The following is a 24,346-nucleotide window of genomic DNA, read 5'->3' on the forward strand; positions in this document are numbered from 1 at the left end:
CACCCCAGAGACGGAAAAAAACCCATCCTTGGGGAGGGCGGCTGCAAGGCCTTTCCCTGCCGGGGCCACGCTCTGGGCTCTCGCAGGCGCTGGCACCAGCCTCCTCGCCTGCATGTCTTTAATTCGGGCCTCTCGTGTTTGCACATCCGTATTTATACAGCGGGCTGGCGCGGGGCAGGCGGCCGGCCGGCGGGTCCCTGCTGCCTGCACATCTCCGGAGGGTGCCGGAGGGAGGACGTGGGGGATTAAACCCAGCAGGGAAAATATCCTGCAGCAGGTGCAGTTTGCGACAGGTCTGAACGGCTGCCAGCCAGCTCTGAAATCCCGCACACATCTGTGTTCATCGCTTGGATGCCAGATGGGCCCTGGTTTAATATTTGGGGGATTCGGTTCAATTTGGGGGCAGCTGTGGAGCGACGGCGGCGCGCGGGCGCCGGTGCAGGGTGGCTGTCCCGGCACGGCAGCAGGGCTGGGGTGGCCGCCACGCTCACACGCCGCCCAGATTCCCGGTTATTCTTAGCCCGGTATTTATAGTGTGTTTCGGCAGCTGAAAGGCAGCCCCGGGCGCGGGGCAGGTCGCTCGCTGGTGATGCATAAATGTCCCCAATGAAATGCAGGAAAGCAGAGCCGAAGGGACCCCCTTGGGGCCCACTGCAGGGCACAGCGTGGGAGACGTGTGGGAAACGACCGGAGACACCAAGAGATGCCGAGCGGATGGAGCGAGCCCCCAGCCTGGGGATTAGGAGCCCAGGAGGCAGCCGGGGCCCCGAGGGCATCACCCAGGTCTAGGGGACGAGCAAGGGGCTCGCGCCTCCTGCCACGCTCCTGCTCCACGGCCGAAGGGCTCGGGGGAACAAGGCTCCTCGTGCCGCCCGCCAGCGCTATCTGAGCCCTGTGGCCCGGCCGAGCTTTAAGCCCAGGGAGGCTTTGATAAGAGGAGCAGCGCACTGAATGCAAAACACGAGCCAAGAGGAGGGAGCCGCTGCAGCACTGGGGACAGTCCCTGCTGCTCCCGCATCCCTGCCAGCCGCCCCGGGGCACTTTCCCGCGGCGGGTTAGCGGGCGACGCGGTGGCTCTTGGTGCACGGCAGGTCCGGAGGCAGAGCCGGGTGAAGGGCAGCTCGCTTTGCCCAGGCTGCCAGCGAGCCCCGCGATGGCCGGCCGGCATCCGTGTGCCGCCCACAGCCGATGCCCCCGTGGGCGCTGGGTCTGCCCCACTGCAGCCCTCGGCTCAGCCAAAGCGCTGCAGCCCGTAGGGGATGCAGCCCCGGGGCATCGCATCAGGGAGCCCGGGAGTGGGAGGAAGAGGAGGATGTGCCTTACTGCAGCCCTGCCCTCTGTCTACCCCTGCCCCAGGGGCTGCAACGGGCCCGTTTCCCCCTGCATCCCCCGCTGCATGGGCACCCTGCCCCGCGCACGCAGCCACGCACGGCCCGAGGGCTGGCTCGGGGAGGCAGCGCGGCCCCGCCGGCTCGCCGCGGCGTTTGTTCTCCTCTCTCCCCCGCCCCTCTCTCTCCCTTTCTGAAAATTGATAATTAACCTTTTGTCCATGTGGCTGTTGTGTTTATTTGGTGCAGGCGGCTGCAGGGCGCTGATATGGAAATCGCAGCCGGCAGGCAGCGCCGCGTCCTCGGCGCAATCTGCCGCCGCGCACAGCCGTTGGGCAGCGATAAGCAGGTGCTTATTCACAGCCCCGCAGCTGCCTGCGAGGGCAGCCCTACCTGATCACTCCAATCTCAGTGAAAAACTACTTGAGGTTAGGCTACCGCGATGGAGAGCGGCGATAGGGACCGCGCGAGACAGCTCCCCGGCTCCCCGGCGTTGCCGCCGCCTGCGCCCGCTCCCCGCGCTCCTCTCCACTCCTTGCCTTTCACCGCTCTGTCTTTCCTCTTATCTCCCTCTCCACATCCCTTTGATTTTTTTTTTTTCCCCTTAAAGAATTCATCTTTGTGTTTCATTTGAACTCTCGGCTGCTCCCTTCTCCCCAGCTCCGCTTGCGTCTCTCCCTTCCGCTCCCGGCTCCTTCCCCGGCTCGCCGGTCCCCCTTCGCTCTCCGGCTCCATGCTCCGGCTCTCTCCTCTCTCCCCGTCCAGCGCTGCCGAGCCCACCAAGGGGCTGTCGTGCCCCGGGTAGCGCCAAGCACAGCCTCTCCCCCACCCCACTTTTGGGGTCAAAAGAGGCAGATCTGGGCGCCGGCGGGGATGCTCAGCTCCCCCCGGGAGCCCCGCAGAGCCGACGCTGAGCGCCCCTCGCATATAAAAGCCCCATCCAGGCGCCCTGCCTGCCCGCGGCGCCGCAGATCCAGGGCATGGAGCCAGGGCCGGGGGCCGAGCCGCGAGGGTCGGGGAGCCAGGACCGGCGATGCCGGCCCGCGGGGCGCCCGGTTGTCGAACCCCGTGGCTTCCCGGTGCGTGCGGCCCCCGGCCCCCCCACCCTCGCCTTGCCTGGGGGGTGAAGGGAGCGCGGCGGGCCGTCGGCGCGCAGCGGGGCAGCCGCGCATCCCTCGTGGGTGCAGCTTCTCATCCATTATTTAGCCAGCTGATACTATTATTTCGCTCATGGATTATTGATACGGCTTCATTCGACCCGCTTGATTTAACTCCGAGGCCTCGGGTTTCCCCCTCTCTTTAGACAACGCCAGGGCGGCCGCGTCTTTGCCCCCCGGGCCGTGCAAAACAGGAAGGGGAAGGGGAGCCGGGCGCCGGGCGCGTGGGCACGGGTGGCGCGCAGGGGCATTCCCGGGCGCCGGGGCAGTCTGCGGCGCCGCGGGCGGGCGGGCGGCCCGGCGGGCGCGCGGGGCCCGCAGCTGCCTCGCGGGGGTTTCTCGCTTCCCGTCGCGCTCTCGCTCTGAGTGTCGGGGCGGTGGGAGCTGGCCCCGCTTCTCCTTTACCACCGGGGGGGAGTTTCTGCCCGGCAGCAAATGCACAGCTCTGAGTCAGAGGGAAACCGGTTGCGCGCGGCGGCGGGGTCCCCGCGCACCCAGGCCACCCCGGGGGCTCCCCCGGGCCGGGCAGACCCCGGCACCCCGAGGCTGCCCACGCCGGGGCATTCCCCGGCACCCCGCGCTGCCGGCGCCTGTCCCGGTGCAGCTGGCGGGGCAGCTGCGAGTGCCTTCGCCCGCCCGAGAAAACCCTCCCGCGCAGGTGACATGGGGGACACGGGGCCGCAGCTGGCTGGGATTTTCCTCGCCGGCCCTGACACCCTCTGACTTTGACTCACTGCTCTGGGACGCTCCCCGGGATCGGATGCTGCTGTTTAATCCCGTGCATGCTCTCAAGAGCTAATCGGAGGTGAGTCCGTGCCTGCTCACGGCAGGGCGTCCTGGCAAAACCCTGCTGCGCCCACCTGAGCCCGCGGCCAGCAGCCTGGCAAGAAATAAAAGGGGAAGAGGCGAGAGCACAAAACAGCGGATGGAAACGTCCGGCCTCGCGGGCCAGGCAGCGCTCGCCTGGCGGCGGCGAGCCCTCGTCCCTGGCCAGCCAGGCACGGGCATGGGCACTGCCGGGACGGCAGGACAGAGCTGGGCCCCCAGCACTGCTGGCACACGGGGCGGGGGCGCTTGCTGCGGCGGGGCAGAGGTCTGCAGCTGCAGCGTCCCCCCCGGAGCCTGCGCCCGGGCCGGGCAGGTGGGCAGCACGCTGCCCCGGCTGGTTTGCATCCGTGGTTTGTAGCTGTGTGCTCCTTTCCCCGGCACGTCGGCCCCGCGCTGGGGCTTCCCCTCGTGTCCCCGCAGCAGGCAGAGCCGCGCGCACCCTCCCTCCGGGGCGCCACGCTTCGCCTGCCAGCGGAGATGCCCGGGCAGCACCACTGACCCCAAACCTTCTGGTTTTGCCCCGCTTTGCCCTGCTCTGTCCCCAGCCTGTGCCCCTGTGGGAGCTGCCGAGCACCCTCCGGCGCCTGCATCCCGCCGTCCCTTCCCAGGCGCAGCTCCCCGGCCCCCGGGAGCCCCGGGTGCCATCTGCGGGAGCCCAGGTGGCCGCCCGAGATGCGCCATCTGCCAAGCCACCTTCGGGGACCGTGCAGGCGCTGTTGTATTTTTAGGACGCGTTTCCTCCCTCCCACCTGCAACCCAGAGCAGCCTTTCGGTTTTCTAACAAGTTGTTTCTCTCGCCTCGGGCTGCTCTGCCCAAGCGGCTGTCGGAGATCCCAGGCCCCAGCTGGCCGGCGGTGTGTGGACTGCTGACAGCAGAGCGGGGCTCAGCACCACCCCGAGGGGTTTGTCCCACGCAGAGAGCAGCCAGGGCAGATGCATGGAGCCAGGGCAGGAAGCCCGTCCAGCTCGTGTGTTGCTACTGCTACAGCTGCAATTTGGGACCAGCAGTTAGGAATGTCACCGTGCCCTCGGCCATCCCCAGAGGCCAGGGAGGCTGCAGGGTCGCAGTGGTGGGGATGAGCCCTCGCTGTTGCACCATCCCCGTTGGCCATGCTGCACTGTGCTGGCCATGCCATGCAGGGCTGTACCACGCTGTGCCGTGCTGCACCGTGCTGGCCATGCCATGCAGGGCTGGCCATGCCGTGCTGCACTGTGACAGCCAGGCCATGCCGTGCTGCACCATGCGGGCCATGCCAAGCAGGGCTGGCCATGGCATACTATACCGTGACAACCTCACCGTGCCATGCTGCACCGTGCTGGCCATGCCATGCAGGGCTGGCCATGCCACGCTGCACCGTGACAACCTCGTGGTGCCATGCTGCCCTGTGCTGGCCATGTCATGCCACGCTGCACCGCCGTGCCGTACCATGCCGTGCTGGCCGTGCAGGGCCGTGTTGCATGGCGCTGCCCATGCCGTGCTGCAGCGTGCTGGCCCCTCGCAGTGAGGAAGTGAAGCCAGCGCGAAGGGGAAGTTGTTGGAAAGTCAGACCGGAATGGCTGATAGGGAAGGCAGAGCTGGGCTTGGTCGCAGATGGTTCCTGTTGGGGAAGGACACGGGCGCAGCTGCCCGGCCTCCCCCCACCCGCTGCATTATCACCACCCGGCAGCTGTTCACCTTCCCCCTCGCCATGGGACACGGCTCTCCTGCCACCCCAGCCCCGGCGGTCACATGAACGGCCCTTGCCGGGCGGGCCGGGGCGGCGGGGCAGGAGCCGAGCGGGCAGCACGCCCCATGCGGCGCTCAGCATCTCCCTGCTCCGCGTGGCTCCGCGACGCTCCTCCGCCCGCCCCGCGCCGGGGGCGTCCAGCCTGTGCCCACCCACCCCGGGAGCTGGAGGCAGCAAGGGTCCCGGCCCCGGGCTGCTGGCGCCTGCTCGCCCTGGATGCCCGCGGGACCCTCCAAGCTGGACGGCCGCCCCTCGTCGCCCACGCGCTGTGCCAGGACCGGCCAAGGTAAGGCAGAGGTGCCGGGCAGGCGGGCGGGCAGCAGGGGCCAGGTGGCTGCGCGGCCGCCCCGCTCTGTTTGCCCGCGCCACGCCGCGGGTGACTCATCCCCGGTGGCAAACAGAGCCGCGGCCCCGGGCAGGTGCTCTGCGAGGGCGGCCAGCGCCCGCGTGCCCCGGGCGCCGCGCCGCAGCTGGAGGATGCGCTTTGTTGTCCAAAGGCGGGCGCCGAACGCCAGCTCGGAGCTGGCTCTGCGCGCCCGCGCTGGCCCGGCAGGAGGGCTGGGGGCTGCAGGGGCGCCTGGCCGAGCCCTGCAGCGCTGGTGGTGCAGGACGCGGCGGGCTGGCCGGCACAGAGGGGGCACGTTCGGTGCCTGCTCTGCAATTAACCTTTCTTTAATGAGTAATCAGCCGCATTTATGTTTTATTTACAGGGTTTAAATCCTCTATTTGCTTGGTGTTTTCTTTCATTATCGGGTCAGCAGCTCACGTGCGGCTCGGGAGCATGTGTTCCCACGCTCGCTGCCCGGCATCAGCCGGATCCTGCGCGCAGCAGTTGGCTCCGCCGGGGTCGGATCCGGCCCCGCAGGCTCTCCCGGTGGTTTGTTTGCAGCATGGGTGCATCGGGGCCGGCTCCGCGGGGGGACAGTGGGGCTGGGGCCGAGCAAGCGTGCGCTGGTGCGTCCCACTGGCACCTCCCACTGCCCCGATACGGCCACGTGTGCAGGTCGGGCAGCAGGACCAGCTCCCCCAGCCCCAGGACCCTGCGGTCCAGGGTGCTCAGAGCACCTCAGTGCAGGGGCGGCAGAGTATCCAGGGGTCCCGGGGGGGCGCAAGGCTCCGGGAGGGACGCGGGAGCTGTGCGGGGTGCGGGAAGGAAAGCAGCCTCCCGGCTGAGTCACCACAGTCGTCTGCCCTGAGCAAACAATACCGGCCTTCGGCCTCGCTTCCCTTCGAGCACCCCTTCCCTCTGCCCGCACGAGCCCCGCTGGCACCGTGCACGGGGCAAAGCACCCGGCCCCTGCTCCGGGCCCATCACTGGAGGGGGTGCAGAGCCTTGGTGGCAGGGACCGGAGAGGACAGGGATGCACCCCAGGCCGGGTGCATCCCAGGAGCTGCATTGCTGCTGGCGGGTGCCTGCGCTGCACCCGCTGCACCAGAGCCTCCCCGGTGCTGTTTGCCACCGGCGGTGTCGTCCTGTCCCACGTGAGGCTTTTGCACTCGGGCTACGTCTGTGCTCTTGCAAGCAGCTCCGGACCGCAGCCCTGGCAGAGGGATGCAGCATCGGCACCGGCCGGGGTGCCACCTCGGCAGGGACTTCAGCTCCATCTCTGCTCCGCAACGGCACGTGCTGGGCGCCCTGCGTCGCCTGCGGCCGAAGCCTCCCACCCACAGCAACGTTCGCCGCGTCCTGGGTGAGAGGCGCCCACCGATAAGGCACTGGGGCTCCCGGCTGGGGGACGCGCCGCGGGCGGGCGGCAGCTCCTCGAGCGCCGCGGACCGGAAGGGTGCAGCGAGGGGAGCTGTGCAGATTGCTGCGGGCTCGTGGCGATGCCGGTTAGGCACTTGGCAGGAGAAATGTTTATTTTGTTGGCCGAATATCTCTGCAAACTTCCTGATTTACTTGCGGCCAGCAAGGCAGCGATAGGGCTGGCGAGGCCGTTGCCTACCCCTCGCTCCGGCTTCGGTGCTGAGAGCTGTTATCTCAGATGCGCAGCGGGCAGGGAAGAGGTGGAGAAAGGGAAATGAAATACAACAGAGGTGGCACATTTTTTGCTCTTGATAACAAGCCCTGCTTTTAGCCTGGGAACTTGGAAACGATGCAGGTGGCCAGGGACAGCCACAACGTCCCCTGAGGCCACGGCGCATCTGGACCTCGTAACAAAGAACAAACCTGTCCGATGGGGCTGGGGCTCCCCACGGCAAACCCCGGGGCAGGGCCAGCTGGCCAGCCGGCGGTGAACACCGGGCATGGGGGCATTTCGGCCCCTGGCTGGTTTTCCTAGATGGCGGTGCTCCCGCGAGCCGCTCTCCTCCGGCCGGTAGCACCGGCCCCGGCTGAGCCGTGTGCCAGGCTGTGCTGCGCTGCCTCCTGCTAATTCCTATCGATTTTTGCAGGGACCCAATGTGTTGGAAGTGCAGCACAAGCTAATTAAATTCCCATCATTAAAGAGCCTTGTGCAGACGGGGACGGCTGGCAGCCGCCCGTTACCTGCGGTTTGGCAGAGGAGAGGGGCGAGCGCTAAGCCGTGGGGGATGCTCTGTGGCTCCCCGGCGCCGGCCCTGCAGGCGGCCTCGCGCGAGCCCCGGGCACCGTTAGGAGCCAGGCCACGAGGACGTGGCTCGTGCGGAGGCTCTGCACCGCTCTCCCCCCAACCCAGCCCTGCACGAGGGTCTAAGCCGCATCTCCGTGCGCCCCAGCTCCGGGAGGGGGATCTCGTGGCAGTGCCCACTCTGAAATTTAATTTGTTTCCAGACTGTCCATGGCCAAGGAAATCAGGAAACTTGGCCCTTAGCAGCCCAGAAACCTGCAGGCTGGAGACGAGATGATAAGCAGTAGGGTCCGGTTTCCCTCTGAACGCCACAAAGCAGGAATGAATCTCTCCGCCAGGAAAACATGATTTTTTTTTTTTACTGTTCATGCAAGTTGCACGAAAGCCGCAGAGCCCTCGGGTCGGCTTCCCACTGCGGCGGCAGAGGGTGACAGCGGAGAGCGGCGGCCGCTCCTGCCGGCCCCCGACGCGAGCAAACGGCAGCTCCGGGGCTGGGTGACCCGGGCGCCGGGGCCGGGGGCCCGGGAGCCCCCGCGGGTGGCCGAGGAGGGAAGCCAAGCACAAACGAACCCCTTTCTTAAGAAACGCTGGCGAGAGGCACTTCCTGCGCAGCAGATGTCCCCGCGGCGGATGCAGCTGCAGCGGGCGATAGCTCGCGCGGGCGAGCTGCCTTCGCCGGCCGCTGGCTCCCGCCCAGCCCTTATCTCGGCCGCGCATTCCCCGCCGAACTCGGGCTCGGGGAAGGGGAGCGCCGGCCGACCTGAGCGCAGCGCCCGCGGAAGAGCGCGCCGGGGCTGCAGCCCGGCTCCCAGGATTAGCCCCGGGCTGGATTTAGACACCGAGATTAACACCGCCGCGTCCTCCGCACGCACAAAGCGTCATGCGGGCATCGCGCTGCGCCCTGATTACAGGGAGCTTCCCCGAGCTGCGCGGCAGGGAGCCGGCGCAGGGTAGTCGGGGCTGCCCCACGGCTCTGGGGCTTCGCACCGGCCGCTTGGAGGGGCGCGAGCGGGTCCCCGTGCAAAAAGGGCCGCCCGCCCCGGCGCGGGGCTCTGCATCGCCTCGGCTGGCCGTGCTGGGCGGGTGCCGCCGGCACAGCCGGACCCGCTGGGCTGCAGCCACGCGCGGGTAGAGATGGAGAAACCCAGACAGGGAGACGAACTCGCTCGGGGTCACACAGGAAACCTGTGGCACGCCGGGGGCTGAGCACCGGCACGGCTCAGTGCCTTCGCCTCCCGGCTGCCCTGCCGGCCCCGCGCCGTGCCACGGGGCCCCCGGGGTCCTGCCACGCGTGGCTCCCGGCCGTGCCGCGTGCCAGGAGGGGGATGACTCACCGGAGCGGCGAGGGGGAAGGTGTGATAAACGAACACCGTGGGCTTTTTTAAAAGCCTTATGCTGGCGAAGGGGGAACGCGGCCTGAACAGCAATCAGCTCTTGGGCGTGCGCTCGGAGGCGAGCGGGCTGAGCGAGAAGCCGGGCGGCAGGGAGCCCGGGGAGAGCAGCGCCGGGGAAAGTGCCAAACCGGGGACGGGGCAAACGCTGTGCTCGCGGGGCCGGAGCCGGCGAGCACTCCTGCGTGCTCCCAGGGGAGCCCGGCCTGCCAGCTCCCTGCCGCGGGCGCTGTCGCCCTCCTTCCCGGTGGCGCAGGAGCGCGGCCGCCGCTGCTGGCTAAGGATATCCCCGCGTGCTTCCCGCAGGGCATCCCCAGGCCAGAGCAGGCTGAGCTGCGGGGCCAGTGCCCCCGCGAGCGCGCCGCCCTCCTGCGGCGAGCCGGGCCCCAGGCAGCCGCCGTGCCCAGGCCGCGGGTGCTGCCGCCAGCCTGACGTGGCCCCCCCACCTCCGCCTCGGCGCCCGTGCACGGGCAAGCATGCACGGTGCAAAGCCGCCCGCGCTGTCTCATGAGGCGGCATCACGCTCTGCACGGGGCAGCCGAGGAAGGGCTATGCCCGCCGTGCCCCCCATGTCCCTGCCTGCGGGGCTGGGGCTGCCCCGATGCGCGACATGGACTGGGGGCGCCTGGCACGTGTGCGTGGGGCTGATAGCAGGTGGGGGGCATGTGCACCGGGCAGATACGGGCCCGGATGGCGCATGGCGGTGACCATTTCCTGCAAGGTTTGGTGCCAGCTGCACACATCCGCTCTCTGTGCGTGTTATCTGCTGGCATTTTGCACCGTGCCAAGCCCCGATAGCCCCTGCCTTGCCCCAAAGGCCCCTTCTCGGGGAGCCTGTTTGTCTGGGGGAGCCCCAGCAGGTCCTCGGGATCCCCCCCGGCTGCCCCGCTGCGGGGGCTGCGGTGCACGTGGAGCGGGGGACGGCTCCCCTCCTCTGTGGGTCCCGGCCCCGAAACATCCAGCACCTGCAAGCAGCAATGACGTGTTACGGTGCTGACATCATCCAGTGGGACCGAGCACCCGGAGGGCAGCTGTGATTTGAGGAGGGGAGGAAGAGGCAGCCCGGGGCACGGGAGACGATGCTCGGCGCTCAGCAGCGGCGCGGGGCAGCGAGGGGCTGGGGAGGAGATGTTGTCTCCCTAAAACAAAGGGAGAACGAATTGACATAGCATGTGCACTTAATCCCCGCGCCAGGCTGTTGCGCGCCGAGCCATCAATCACGCGGCTGCGTGACCGACAGAAAGTCATTGCAGCAGTTTCCACCCAACCTGCCCCCGCGCTGCCCTGGCACGGCGGGAACCTGCTGGAGGGGCCCAAACCTGCCCTGGCGCTGGGCTGCAGCTCAGCCGCTCCGGCGCGGCCAGCTCCAGATTTGCTGGGGGAAGGATTGCCAGGCCCTGCGCTGGGACGCGTCCAGGCAGCCTATCGGCCGCTCGCAGGCGCTTATCTCGCGGCCCTGCCGCCCGCTCTAATCTGCTTTCCCACCGCGGCGAGACGCGGCTGCTGGGAGCGCGGGAGTGGGAGATCGCCCCGCGCCTCCCGCCTCGCCTGCGGCGCTGCGGCGCCTTGCCGGCCCCGTCCGCACGCCGCCACGGGCTCGCGCCCGCGCCCCCTGCCCGTCTTTCCCCCGGGCTGGTGCAAGGTGGCGGGTCGTTATGCCCAGGCTCTGCCCCATAGCCCAGGGACCGGCTCCCGTGCCGGGAGGGATAACCCGGGCTGTGCCCGCGCTGCGCCGGGGCGGCAAGGCCAGGACCCCCGTCCCGCCGTGGCGGTGCAGCGCTGGCGGTGGCCGCGCCGTGGGGCTGGCGAGGGAGCCGGCTGGGGGGCCGCGAAGGGGTTAACCCCGGGGAAGTTTGCTCACTCTCGGCAATGATTTAAACCAGACAGAAAGGTTCTGTCATCCATCACACTAACAGCCAGATCATTGTGTTTTAAAGTGTCTGTAATTGCAGCAATACAGAGCCTGGGAGGAAGATAAAGGCTGGGAAGATGCAAATGCAGGGAGGAAAGCACCGGCCCCCTGCTCGCAGCCACCCGCCTGCTGGAGGGGGACGAGCAAGGCCTGGGGGTCCTGGCCGGTGGCAGGCAGGGTGCTGCTCTCGTGCACAGCCCTGCTCCTGTCCCGGGACACCCGTGTCCACATGCAGACGAGCCGGGTAGGGAGCCCAGCAGCCGGGACTGCGCAGCACCCGCAGGCTGCTGGCGGGGGCGTTCGGGGCAGCCCCCGGGTCCCCCCGTGTTGCAACAAGCCGACAGAGGTGCAGGAGCGTTGCCGAAGCCGCCGTGCACCCCGCGGCGTGGCACGGTCCCCGCCGGGGAAGCTGTCCAGGGCTGCTCGGCGGCAGTCCCGGCTCGCCTTGCAACATGCGTGCCGGCTGGGTATAAACAGCCCAGCACGGCCAGCCCCAAACCAGCCTCCTCCCTCCGGCTCTCAGGGAGGGATACGGGGGGAGTCGCTGGCTGCCGGCCGACCTGGAAGCCTGCAGCGAGCTGGGACCCAGCTAAGCCGTCCTCCCTCCGGCGGGCTCCTCGTCTTCCTTACGGCCTGGGAGCCGTCGGAGGGACGCGGGCTTCGGCACGAGCCGTTCCCAGGGCCGGGCGTGGGGAACCGCAGGGCGACGGAGCCCCCCTCGCCCCTTGGGCCTCGGATCCAAGGATGCAGGAGCTGCCGCTGACATTGATGGGGAAAATCACCTCTAATTTTTATTGCAAACAGTGCAAACGAACAAACACAGGGACAGGCACGGGCAGGAAACGGTCCAAAGCCCACAGATTTTGAACGCTATCTTCTTCACTCAAAAATATTACCTTTATCTTGCAGCAGCCTCGCTACCAGCTTCCTCGTTATCCCTGGCTTGGTGCTAAGCGGCACTTCTCGTCTCCCAGCTGCCTGGAGCAGGGCGTCCGCGGGGCCCGCGGGGCTGGCGCGCGAGGAAGCGCACCCGGGCACGGCCGCAGCGCCCGCGCCCCGTCCCGGCGGCCGAGGCCGTGCGCAAGCGCGCCGTCAGCGCATTATTAACATTCAGGCGAGGGCCGCCGAATAAAGCGAGCTAACACAAATGTTTATTTTCACAGTAGTGAATTATGACTTCAATAGACCAAAATTACAGGCTGCGCACGCCGAATAGAAACGAAACAGACCCCGCCACCCAAACGCAGCCCGGGGGGGACGCGGCGCGTGCTGCCGCCACCGCCACCGCCCCGCGCGGGAGCCCGAGCAGTCAAGCCCGCGGTGCCAGGCCTCTCGCTGGTGGCAGCCACGCCGCGCCGGCCCATTAGCATCCTCCAGCAACACCCAACATGAACCAGAAGCTGGAAAGTTGTGGCTTTTCCTGGCAGTGCGTCCCCAAGAGCCCTCGCACCGGGTGTCTGCGGGCAGCGGTGGGACGGGGCGTCCTCAGTGCCAGCCCAAGTGGCGGCACGGGACGCTCATGGTGCCCAGCAGAAAACTGCTTCTGCGCCTAGCCCGCTCGGTCCTCACGCTGCCGGTCCCTAACTCCAGCGGGCTGCAGCAAGATCCTGCCCTGTGCAAGCTTTATGGGCCCATGGGGGGCGCGGGGACAGGTTTGGTGACCTGTCGGGGTCTGACCAAGCTCGTGGGGATGTTGTCATTCACAGCTGGATTTCACAGCGTATTCAACCGCTTGCGATGCATCGGGGCAGGCATTGGGCTGGACGAGCGGTCGCTTCCCACTGCCGGCCCCCGCGCTCCCGGTGACCAGCCAAAACGCAGCGGCAGAGCAAACGGAGCCCCGCGGCCTGTTTGCGGCGCTGCTTCGGCGAGGAGCGAGCTGTCGACCGCGCTTGCGCCGTGCAGACGAATGCCCCAACGCCCCAGCCGACTCTGGGCCGTCCAGACGCTCGCCCGCGCGCGCAGCTCCCGCCGGCGCTCCTTGGGCCGGGCGAGCGCCTCGCGCCACCTTTGCTCCTGCCTTTGCTGTACTCGGGAACGGCTGCCCAGGGTGGCAGGCAAGGCCGCCCGCGGTACCCAGCCTCTGGCCGTGCTCCACGACGGCGCTTCGACTGCGCTGCCGGAGACGGGCTGCGCCGCGCGCCCGGGGACCCGCGCGTCCCGGTGAACATGCACCGCCAGCATTTGCATGTGCCAGCTGGGTGCCCGGCTATGCAAAGGGCGCCGCGGCGGCCAGGCTGGTGGCAGGGCAGCGCGCAGCTGTGCGCAGGGGCGGTTTTGCTGCTCTCCCGTCGGCCTTCGCCGGCAGCGCTGCCGCCAGCTCCCTCGGCTGGCGGGGGCGGCAAGGGGCGGGCAGGTGGGGCCGGGCCGTAACACAGCAGCGCCGGCCGTGCAGCAGAAGCGGGGGTGCTGTGCAGCGTGCATGCACCCTACCAACTGGTGTTGATGAGACCGTAACACCCTCCCCAGCAAATTTCTCCCAGCTACGGTCAAGCAACAGGCACTTGGCACCTCTCCATCCTGAGCTCAGCCAGGGCAGTGCCCGGCCGTCGGCAGGCAGAGCTCAGGGATCAGGAGCCAGCAGCCTGGGACCCGCAGGATGTGGCCCCTCCTGGCTGGCACTGCTCACAGCCTGGTCAGGGCTCTGGCAAGCCTCCTCCACCCAGCGAGGCCGTGCCAGACCCGCTATTCAGCTGCGCCACAATGAAGGTCCCACGGGCAGCCACCTCCCGGCATCCCTGCGGAGGCCAGGGACCTGCTTGTCCCAAGCAAGGAAGCGCTCTGAGCCCCCTGCCACCAGTGACAAGCCATCGTAAAAGGGGCAGCGCAGGAACACGTCAGCTCCTGGAGCACGGGAAGAAAGAGGAGTGCAAAACCGGAGCCGGCAGTCAGGCGGGTGGAGAGTGGGGTGGGTTTGGGTCGGGACGCTGCAACTCTGTCCCGTCGTGACCTGGTCAGTGCAGTGACGTGGGCAGGAGCTGTGGCCACGCGACGGTCATTTCGCGGCCATGCAGAGGTTGTGTAGTGGCTGTGCAATGGCTGTGCAGTGCCTACGCTGCAACGGCGCCGTGGTCACACATCAGTTGTGCAGTGTTGTGTTGTAGGTGTGCAACGGCTGTGCACTGCCCATACAGCGGCTGTGCAGTGGCTGTGCTGTGGCAGTGCTCGTGCAGCGGCTTCGCAACGGCCGTGCAGGGTCCATGCAAGGGCTACGCAGTGGCTGTGTAGTGGCCATGCGACGGCTGTGCAGTGGCCATGCGGCAGCTGTGCAGTGCCGTGCAGTGCGGGCAGACGCTGCCTGGCAGGGGTGCTGCTGTCGCCCAGCCTCCGCGCCAGGGTGCAGCCCTGAGAAGAGGGAGAGGATGACTAACACAACCACCACATAGGCGGCAAAGGCTCCTCACAGCAACTTGCAGAGGGAAGGCAGCTGCCAAGCACAGTAATTACGCAAAGAGGCAGAGCTTCAGCTCGCAGGGAAATTAGCAGGGTTTGCATTACCCAGTGCACAAACGAGCAACAACATTGTAGTAGGATTTGTGTGGGGGAGGGAAATTTTTAATGCCTCCCCCACGGCTGCATGGGACAGCCCAGCTGCGAAGGAGGGCACGGGGAACCCAGCACGAGCAGGGACTTCTCTGTGTGTTTGCTCTGCAAATGCACCTACCGCTTCCATGCACTTCTGTCGAAAAAGGGCCCTGGCGGTGCTCTCCGTTGGCATTCCCGCGGTGCCCTGGGGAGCCCAGCCGAGGCGAAGCAGAAGGGGCTGGCGTGCAGGGCGACCCTGGGAGCCTGGCCTGGCCTGGCATGAGGGTCTCAGGACACCGAGGGAGGCTGCACCCGCGGAGCCTGCCCTGTGCAGATGTTGTGACCCCACGTGTGGCTGCTCCTACTGCAGTCCCGGCCCTTGCCCCCGGCAGAACAGGGGAGGAAGGAAGGAAGCAAAGCAACTCCCACCCCCTTGCAGCCCTCCAGCCCCTTGCAGACACCCCACGCCCCTCCTGCCTTTGCAAGCCCCAACCCAGCCCCTTGCAAATACCCACACCCCCAACAAACCCTGTCCCTAACCCCTTGCAAACACCTCCCAGCCCCTTGCAGTCCCCCAACACCTTACAAACAGCCCCCGACCCTTTGCAAACCCTGCCCCCAGCCTCTTGCAAATACTCCCAATCCCCTTGCAGCCCCCTAGCCCCCTCCAGCCCCAGCCCTCCAGCCCCTTGCAACTCCCAAACCCTTTTCAAACCCCAGCCCTCTGCAGCCCCCAAACACTGTGCACTCCTTTGGTCCCTTACAGCCCCCTTGTCCCATGAAGGCCCCGAAGCATGTGCAGCTCCCTATAGCCCCCCCGCAGCCTCTGCAGCCTCCCAAACCCCAGGCAGCCCCATGCAGAACCTTGGCCCCATGCACCCCGGGTCCTGGGCAGCCCCTCGATCCCCTGCCCCCGGGCGCCCCTGCCTCCCCACGGCCCCTGGGCCCCATGCAGCCCCCTTAGACTCCCCTGCAGCCACCTGGTCCTGTGCAGCCCCTAGCCCCATGCAGCCCCCCATGCAGACCCCCTCACAGCCCCCCGGTCCCGTGCAGCCCCCAGCCCCGTGCAGCCCCCCATGTAGACCCCCGTGCAGACCCCAGCCCCATACAGCCCCCTGACACCCCCCTGCAGCCCCCCGGTCCCGTGCAGCCCCCCCATGAAGACCCCCCCACAGCCCCCCGGTCCCGTGCAGCCCCCAGCCCCGTGCAGCCCCCCATGTAGACCCCCGTGCAGACCCCATCCCCATACAGCCCCCTGACACCCCCCCGCAGCCCCCCGGTCCCGTGCAGCCCCCAGCCCCGTGCAGCCCCCCATGCAGACCCCCCCACAGCCCCCCGGTCCCGTGCAGCCCCCAGCCCCGTGCAGCCCCCCATGCAGACCCCAGCCCCATACAGCCCCCTGACACCCCCCCGCAGCCCCCCGGTCCCGTGCAGCCCCCAGCCCCGTGCAGCCCCCCCGGCCGCGCTCCGGCTCCGGCTCCAGCGGCGGCGGCGGCGGGGCGCCCCCTGCCGGGGGCGGCGGCGGCGCCGTCTAAGGCAGCGGCGCGGGCGGGCGGCGCTCACTCCGGGGCGGGCGGGCGGCGCGGCGGCAGCGGGCGGCGGCGGCGGCGGCAGCAGCGGGGCCCGGTCCGGCCCGGCTCGGCTCGGCACGGAGCGCGGCCCCGGGGCGCCCCATGGCCGCGGCGCGGCGCCGGGGGAGGCGAGGCGCCGAGCGCCGCCGGGCAGCGCGCAGGAGGTGAACCGAGCGCCCGCGCCTTTAGCCGCTCCTTCGTCCGCCGCCCTCCTCTTCCCCTCCGGGCGCCGCCGCCGCCCCGGGGCAGACCCCCGGGCTGGCGGCCCCCGGCGGCCCCGGGCGCGGCGAGCGGCGGCGGGGGGCAGGGGCCGGGGGCAGCCGCCGCCGCCGCCCGCGCCGGCCTTAACGGGGCCGGGGCCGCCGCCGGGGGCGGCTACCGGCTCCGGCCGCGCCGCCCGCTCCGCACCGGCCTCCGCCTTGGGATTTACCTCACGGCTCCGCCGCACCTCAGGACGGTGAGTGCCGCCCGCCGACGGGGGGGTCCCGGGGGAGGGGGGCGGGCGGGCGGACAGGCTCCCGGGGTCTCCGGCACCGTGCACCCGGAGCGGAGCCGCCCGTCGGCGCCCGGGGCAGCGGCTGCAGCGCGGCCCGGCGGGAGGGCGCGGGCGCCCCCCGGGCGGAGCGAAAGCAGCCCTCGCCCCCCAGGACGGCGCTGGCCAGCGGAGGAGGGAGGGGGAAACGCCTGGGGTGGGGGTGGGGGGGCTCGCTCGGCACGAAGGTTTCGGGGCGCCGCTGGGGGCCGAGGGTCCGGGCAGCGCTGCGAGCCGGCTCCCCGCGTCGCGATGCGCCCAAGGGAGCCGGCTCCTCCGGGGACGCGGGTGCCGGAGGGAGGCCCGGGCGGCCGGCAAGGGCTGGCCGTCACCTCGGGGACCCGATCCCACCCTCCCCGTCCAAGCAGAAGTGGCGGCGTCGAGCCGGGGAAAAGGGCTGCGGGATTCGGGTGCCCTTTTCTCCCGCCGTAGCGGGGGAGGCTAGCGCTTCGCTTTATGTCCGTGCTCTCGTCCTTCTACCGGCAGCTGCCGGCCGGAGGTTCCCGAGAGCTGTGCGGGGAGGCAGCGGGGGCCGGATGCCCGCGGCGCGGCCGAGCGCTCGCCCGTGCCCACCCGCAGCAGCCCCTCCCCGGCGGCGCTCCGCCGGTTCCCCCCTTCTGCACGGCTGCAAGAAGGCGTCTGCTTCCCTGCGTGACTGGCTGCGAAACCTGTGAGCCGTCTGCTCCTCGCAGGCATGAAAACCCATCAACTCCAAATCGGGCTCTGGGAGCAGCCGATTTACAGATTTAGCTCTGTTTAGCGGTGAGGAGGTGCTAATCTTCTCAGGAGAGTTTCTGAGTCATAGGGAGGAAGCCTAGGGCTGCTTTGTGAAGTTATACCTGTAACAGCATTATAATTCTGTGTTTGTGTGGTGTATTTACGTGAGCAACACGGGTCTGTGCTGTGGACGTGTTCTGTGCCCTCGCATATGCCAGGGGACAGTTTTATTGGATGCAGGCTGGAAAATGCCGACTGGCAGCTCGCTGGCTTAGTGCTGCTGTGCTTCTCACCCTAACAGCCATTAATCAGCGCGCGGGTCTGCCTCGCGGTGTCTCCTCGGCGCTGCTGCCCTGCCGAATTGCATTAGGAGGCCGTTGCCTGAAGTACCGTCTGCTCCGTCATCCCGTCCGGCGAGCTCCCGCAGCGCACCGGGCTGCGGTGCCCGCGCCAGCAGCATCCTCCCCGCAGGCAGGGACGGCGCTGCGCCGGCCGGGAGCCGCGGGGCGACGTGCGCTGTGTCCCCGCGCGCTGCAGCGGCGACGGCTGCCCCGGCCCTCGTGGCCGCAGCCGGACGGCCCGTCTCGCAGCACGCGCGTTCCCGGTCTGTGGCACCGGAGAGGCTGAAATCCTGAGGGATTTGCTCAGGGGATGCCGCCGGCTTAGACGCGGAGCCCAGCGAAGGAGCGTGGCGCCGGCCGCGCGTGTCCCCGCGGGTGCATTCCCCCCCGCCCCGGCGTGGTCGAGCGAGGGCGAGCCCAGCTCTGCCTGGGGGCTTGCTGTCCTCCCCCTGCACCGTCCTCCCGTTGCTGGATCTTGGTTTTGGGTTCTGCGGACTGTTTGTTTGGCTAAACGCACCTTTGTTGGATTTCGCCTTTTAGCTGCGAAAACTTTGCGACTTTCCTTCAATTTCAAAGAGCTGCAGCTTCTTCTGGCTTTCCTTTTGCTTTTTTAATTTGAGGTCATGTGTACGTTGACAGTGTCTTTGAATCCAAGCGATGGTCTCGTCTCTAGCTTAGAAGGAGCTTTGAGCTCTTCCCTCTGTTGTATTCTCTCTGTTCAGGAACAAAGAGATATTTCTGCCTTTAATTAAAAGGAATATTAATTCTGTGGTCGTTTGTCAATCAACCTGGAGATGCTCTGCAAGTATTCGTCTGCTCAGCACCGCGGTGGGGTGAGCTCTGCTACATGCGCTGGCAGCGGCGCAGGTCAGGGCACGGAGATGTTGGGAAATTGTCCTGAAATGGCACAGCAAAGCCGGAGCAGAAATCGAGGAGGATGCTGAAAGTCCAGGCACCTGCAGCCCTGCGCTGGTGCTCGCTGAGATAACCCCCGGGGCCGAGCCGCTGCCTGCAGCTGGGGCTTGCGTCTCCAGATGCACGTTAAGCAGATCCTTGTACCCGCTGCTTCCATGAAAAGAGAAGTTCGAATTTGGTTTTTGCTGTGGTTAGGGAAAGTCCCCGGGAAGGAAAACAAAGATGAACTTGGCTGTGCAGAGGGTTTTTTCTCTGCCTGCTGCCTCTTGTCGGGCCCCGCCGGTTTCTGAGCTGGCAGGTAAGGTTTTACCCAGCAACGGCCAGATGTTGTGCATGTTTTGCTTTAAAAATATGTGACTGCGGATGTTGGCTTATGGGGAGAAAAAGCGAGGTGTGTGAGCAGGACAGGCGGGTCTCGCGTGCTAGGTGCCAAGACAGGGCTGGGTGCCGCTTACGGACACCATACGTGGTGGGAGCAAGGCCTCAGCTGGTGCCGGAGCCGCCTGTGGAATTGGGAACGTCCCGGGAGTGAGATGAGGCATGAAGCAGGATGGAAAAATACTCCGGAGGGCTGCAGCGCCGGGAAAGCCACGCTGGCACCGCTTGCGTGGGTTTGGGGGGCAGAGCTGGCTGCTGCCTGTTGCTGCAGCACGTGTTGAGGCGGCCGGGCTCAGGGATGCTGCCGTGGCTGCGATCGCTGCCGCCCTCCTGCAGACCCGGGAGCTCGGCAGGAGCCTCCCGGCACGGCCCGATGCACGCAGCGGTCCTGCCTCGCCGAGCGCTGTTGCGGAGAAGGGCCCTGGGGAGAGGTGCTGGCAGCCAGCGGCCGTGCAAGGTCGCTGGGGCTCTCGCAGCGTCTCCTTTGCCCGGTCACGCTCTGGGTTTCTGCTTCCAAACCGCGTTCGTTTGCGCACGTGATAAAACCTGGGCGGCATCCTAGGGGTCCGGCTGCAGGGCTGTAAATGGCTGCGTGTGGAAAACGGGGTCTGGGCTCCGGGAGTTGCATCCAGCCTTCTTAAACCCACCTTGTGGCGATGCAGCGCTCCCGGCCGCGGCGGCGCAGCTCTGCCTTGCCTTGCTACGCGGTGACCAGCTCCCTGCCGGAGCTGCCCTCTGGGATGAAAGGAGCTCCGTAAGTGCAAGTTATTGGGCTTCTTAAGGGAGGTCAATGGCTTGTTAGTGAACTGGGCAGAGAATAAAGGGCTGCTCAGCCCTCAGGCTCTGGGGTGAGACATGGGGGGTGCGATCCGGTGGGATGAGAGCCGGGGGCAGCTGGGGGGGGGTCGTAACCCCTGCACTCAGGGCTCTGCTGTCTCTGAGGGCTCCCGAGCCGTCTGCCAGGGCTTCGGGGTGATGGGGGCCTGATCCAGCAAGCGGGGCTGTCTGCAGCGAGGCCAGGCCCTGGGAAGGAGCGGCGGGCGGTCGAGGTGCCTGCCGGCTCAGGTGTCTGTGTCTTTCCCGGTGCTGGTTTTTGTGCTGCAGCGTGGGAAAAGGGATGCTCGGGGAGCAGGGCTGGCTTCGCCACCTTTGCGGGGATGCCGAAACCTCCGGTTCGCAGACGCGGAGAGGGAGAGCCTGGGAAGGAAACCCGTGCCGGATGCGGGAGTTTACTCCGAGGTCACTCTGCTGACCTCAGTGCCAAGTGGGTGTAAAAGTCTCCTGCTGGGATCCGGCCTGCCTTTGTGGTGGACGGAGGTGGAGGGGAGCTGCGATGAGCTTTCCAGGGGAATTCATGGGAAACTGGGCCCTGCTGTTGAGGGAGCGCGAGGAACATCTAGCAAGGAGCCCGGTGTCAGGAGCAGGCGCCCTGGCAGGCTTAGTGCCAGCCGTGGTCGCTTCCTGGGGGCTGGCACGGGGCAGGGGGCTCTGACTGGTTTCTTGGGCCCAGGTACCATCGAGGGATCTCGTGCTGGCCCCAGCGAAGCTCCTGTGGGCGCCAGGGCTGCGATGTTGGAGCTGCAGGGACAAGTCTGGTCCGAGGAGCCCAAGAGCCCAGGCATCGCCTGGTCCCAGCAGCCCAGCCCTGGCCCCGCTGCCCGACACGTCCCTGCCCAGCAGAGCTTGGCGAAGCGTGCCAGGCGCTGGAGGCCTGACTTCTGCTTTCCGTGCTGGGCCTGGGGCCTGGAAACGGTGGGGAGTGGCAATTATTTGCTCCACCAGGCTGGGGTGAAGGGAGGGTCCTGATCTGGGGTTGGACCTGGGGGGCTTTGTGATGGGGTGAGCTCAGGCTGGTTTTACAGAGAAGGAAACCCTCTGCCCATGCATCCCTGGGTGCTGCTGGCTCAGGGGTTGAGCTGGCTTTACTGCAATTACCCATTTCTGGGATTATTTTTAGAATTTCTGAAGCTTGCTTTCTGCCTTCCATCCCAACATGCTCAGCCTCCCAAGAGGCAACCCCACCTCAACAAGCCCGCAGCTTTCCTTTGGAAGATGCTGACCAATGTTTCCAGAAAGCATCTAAGGGATTTCCTGTTTGTTTTGCAGAATCCTTATTAATACTTTTTCCCCGCATCATTCGACTAAATCACATGTGGATGAAACTGCTTTGAAATGGAGTGTGCGGTTAAGAAAAGGCAGAGGGGCTGTAATCCCACGAGCTGCCGGGATGCACTGCCTGGGTTGGGCTCTTTGTCGCAGCCGTTGGTGTCCTGGTATCCGCAGGGCAGGATCAGGCCCAGGGGTCTCCAAGGAGCCAGCAGTGTCTCGGCGTTCCCATGCTGCAGGAGCCTCCCGCAGAGCCCCCATCCGGCACCAGTATGGAGAGGGGGTGTTTTCCCAGCTCTTCAGCTGGCACCCTGAGCATCATCCCTGCTCCTGGCACTGCCGGGGCTCGCCTGCTCCTGCTCTGGATCGACTTGGGTTTTGAGGCTCCGTGTCCCATTTCTCCCCAACATCAGAAAGTTTCTCCCAATTCCTGGCTTGGTTTTGCAGGTTGTACTTGGCTCCGAGGGTCCCAAAGAGGTGGAGCAGCGCTGGGGCCACGTCGCGTTGAATGTGGCCAGGAGGAGGGTGCAGGACCCTGCCCCCAGGTCTCTGCGGTGCTGCTGCTCGGACAGGCGAGGGGAGCCGGCACCTGGTGGGCTTGTGCTGACCCGGCAGGCCTTGGTGGGCCCACCTGGCTGACTGCGAGAATTGCACGGGGCGTTTTAGACTGGGCCTCTCCTTTCCGTCGGAGAGCATCAGGCTTTGCAGCAAGGGCAGGGGCTGGGGGGCCCCAGCTGTTTTGGGGATGCACTTTCTGCAGCAGGACCTCTGCAGCATTCACGCCGACCTGCTCATACAGCCTCAGAAGCGATGCAACTAGAGCGTTGGGGACCGGGCTGGTGGCTGCGAGAAGGGCGTTTCTTGGGCCAGGGTTCAGCACTGGCGGTGCAGCGGTGCCCGGCCCCGGATGGCGCTGCTTGCAGGGGTCGTCCCGCAGCGCCTGCGGTAAACGCCTTCTGCCCAGCGCGACACGCGCAGCTTCGCTGGGGTGGGAGAGCCGCGGCGGGTCGTTTGCCAGGCGGGTCCCTGCCCCTGGGCCCTCTCCGAGGCGGAAGGGCGGCCCGAGCCACACGCTCGGCGCCCAGCCCCGCTCCCCGCCGGCTGGCTCCGACTCCCGCGGCCTCGCGAGCCGTTGTTGACTCACACGCTCCGATGTTCAGTCCCAGGGCTGAGCCCGAGACGGTTTTACAGGCGAGGCTGCAACGCACAAAATGTTCGACTCGTAAAATATGTAGCGTGAGAAAATAGCCTTTTCTGTTCTTCTCCTTGCTGCCGCTGTTCCCCCTGCCCCATCTGCTCGCTTGGAAAGCTTCCCGCAGCCGGGATGCGGCGGCGGGGGGGACGAGGGGCTGCGAGTCCAACTCGGCTGACGGCGCAAGGGGTCACCGAGCAATCGCGGCACGCTCGCCGGCTCGGTTCAGCGCGGCGTTAACCCTCCGCCGCCGAGCTGCACCGGGGTGGGGGGCCTTCGCCCCTCTGCGTAAAACTGGAAGCAAGAGGGTTTCCGCGGGCCAAGTGGTGCGCTTATGCGAAGGATGCGTTCAGTCCTCGCCAAAAACGCGCCTTGGGGTGAGCATATGCAAGGCGCTTTCCTGCTTCGTGCCTTTCCCAGCACACACGTGCGTCTACGGTGGAGGGCCCAAAGGTTTCTCATCCCCTCCAGGTTTGGTCCAAGAGCAAACGCTGAGCGTGGCTCGGCTTCCCCGGGCGGCTGTGGGGCTCCCTGCACCCTGTCGGGCCAGCAAGCGCAAAGGCAAACGCTTGCGGAGGGAGCCGCAACGGTGGTTTTCTCCATGCCCGGGTGCAAGGGGGCAAGGTGTAGCTCAGCCACCCGTGTGCTTCTAGGAAGGCAGGCGGGCTGGAAAAACACCGCGCGACATCTCGGGGACGCGCTGGCTGCCGGGACCCCGCGGCGACGGCGGGGCCCGTGTGGCTCCGCAGCACCTGCGGGGAAAGCCCCGGCGCGGGACCGGCTCGACGTTGGGAAATTCCCCCGCGAGGCGCCCGGCTGCACCCCGGCGCGGGGCGGGAGGCCAGGCCCTGCCTGCTGGTTGGGAAGTGAGCCGAAATCCCGGGAGCTGGCTACGAGCCATTGTTTTCACCAGCCACCTTAATCCATCATTATCTGGGCATATTTCGGATCCTTGCCAAGAGCAAGGTGGGAAGGGGGGGTTGTAAGCATGCTTTCCCTATTCCCATGCCATCCTTTTTGCTGCCTGTGTGTAATTAACAGAGTAATTAAAAACAGGATGAGTTAATTGGTATTCATTTATGTAGCAGATGTTTTTAATTGAGATACGAAACAATTTACCTGTTTACATAAACAATAGCAAATGAAGGCTTGTAAAACAGAGAGGATTTTTTTTTCTTTCCTTGAAGAAAATCAAAATAATCTCCCTCTCCACCAACCTGGCTCCAGGTGACCGCGAGCCCGGTGGCATTGCCTGGGCGGAAACCAAAGCGGAGGCGGCAGATTGGGGCGCCCGGGCTGGAGCGGGACAGCCGCGGGGGTGCCGGTGGCTGGGCGACGGCAGAGATGCTCGCGAGCCGACGCGTCGTGGTGGTGGGGCTGTGCAAGGGCAGGGGCTGGACTCGCCTTATGGCTTTGCCTGGCACTTCTTTGACTGCTCGGCGGCCCGGCCTCCCCTCGCTGCTCGGCTTGAAAACCCTCCAAAGATTCAAGGTGGAAAAACACCCCAACGCGGGTGGAGGTGGACACGGAGAGGACTTTGGACGGCAGCGTGGCGGTGCGGCTCCTGGGGGTGCAGGACAGCAGTGCCGCGCTGGTGCAGTGCTGCGAACCGCGGGTGGCGGCAGCGCCGCCGGGCTCCCACGACTGCGTGGGAACCGCAGGGCAAGCCGGGGGCTGCAGGGAGCGCAAAGGGAAACGGGATGTTTCGACGCATGGTGAAAACGGCTCCACTCCTTGCACTTGAGCAGAGGAGGAGCCGGCATTGGCGCTCGGCTGCTGCTCTTTGGCTGATGGATGGAAACTCTGGACGCCCCAAGTCGGATGCGTGTGCCTGCAAGCATGCTGTGTGCCAGCTCGGTGCTCCGGCCGTGCCCGTCCGGGGGCTGAAGACACCTTTCCGTCCCGGTTCAGGACAGCAGGGCAGGACCCCGCTAGGCTCTGCCATCTCCCAGGACGCCCACGTGCAGAGGGTGAGGATGGCAGGGCTGAAGGCTGGCTTACAACCGATGCAAAGGGCTGTGCGAGCACTGCCGTTGGTGGTGCACAGGCGACTCTTCCCGCTTAGCTGAGGGAGTCCCAGCTGGACCGAACTGCAGGGACGCGCTGCCTGGAGTCGCGGACCGGACCGACGCCGTCTTCCTGGGCGGAGAAGCAGGGCCAGCAGCAGGGTGGGTGGA

The 24,346-nt window shown here is 67.0% G+C and overlaps 1 protein-coding gene across 3 annotated transcripts in view; it reads left to right on the top strand.

Moving 5' to 3' along the window:
• Positions 1-4,861: 4,861 nt before the first annotated feature.
• Positions 4,862-24,346, top strand: part of CBFA2T3 (CBFA2/RUNX1 partner transcriptional co-repressor 3) — a 37,694-nt gene continuing 18,209 nt past the window's right edge. For 2 of the 3 annotated variants that reach the window (XM_068955791.1, XM_068955792.1), the window contains exon 1: positions 4,862-5,326. In XM_068955791.1, coding sequence (XP_068811892.1) covers positions 5,257-5,326 — 70 coding nt within the window. In that variant the 5' untranslated portion in view covers positions 4,862-5,256. Of the gene's footprint in view, positions 5,327-16,304; positions 16,446-24,346 lie in introns of those variants that run through there. The other variant, XM_068955793.1, reaches the window with a different exon arrangement.

Source organism: Struthio camelus, chromosome 10 (assembly GCF_040807025.1).
Source record: "Struthio camelus isolate bStrCam1 chromosome 10, bStrCam1.hap1, whole genome shotgun sequence".
In the NCBI taxonomy this organism is placed as follows: domain Eukaryota; kingdom Metazoa; phylum Chordata; class Aves; order Struthioniformes; family Struthionidae; genus Struthio; species Struthio camelus.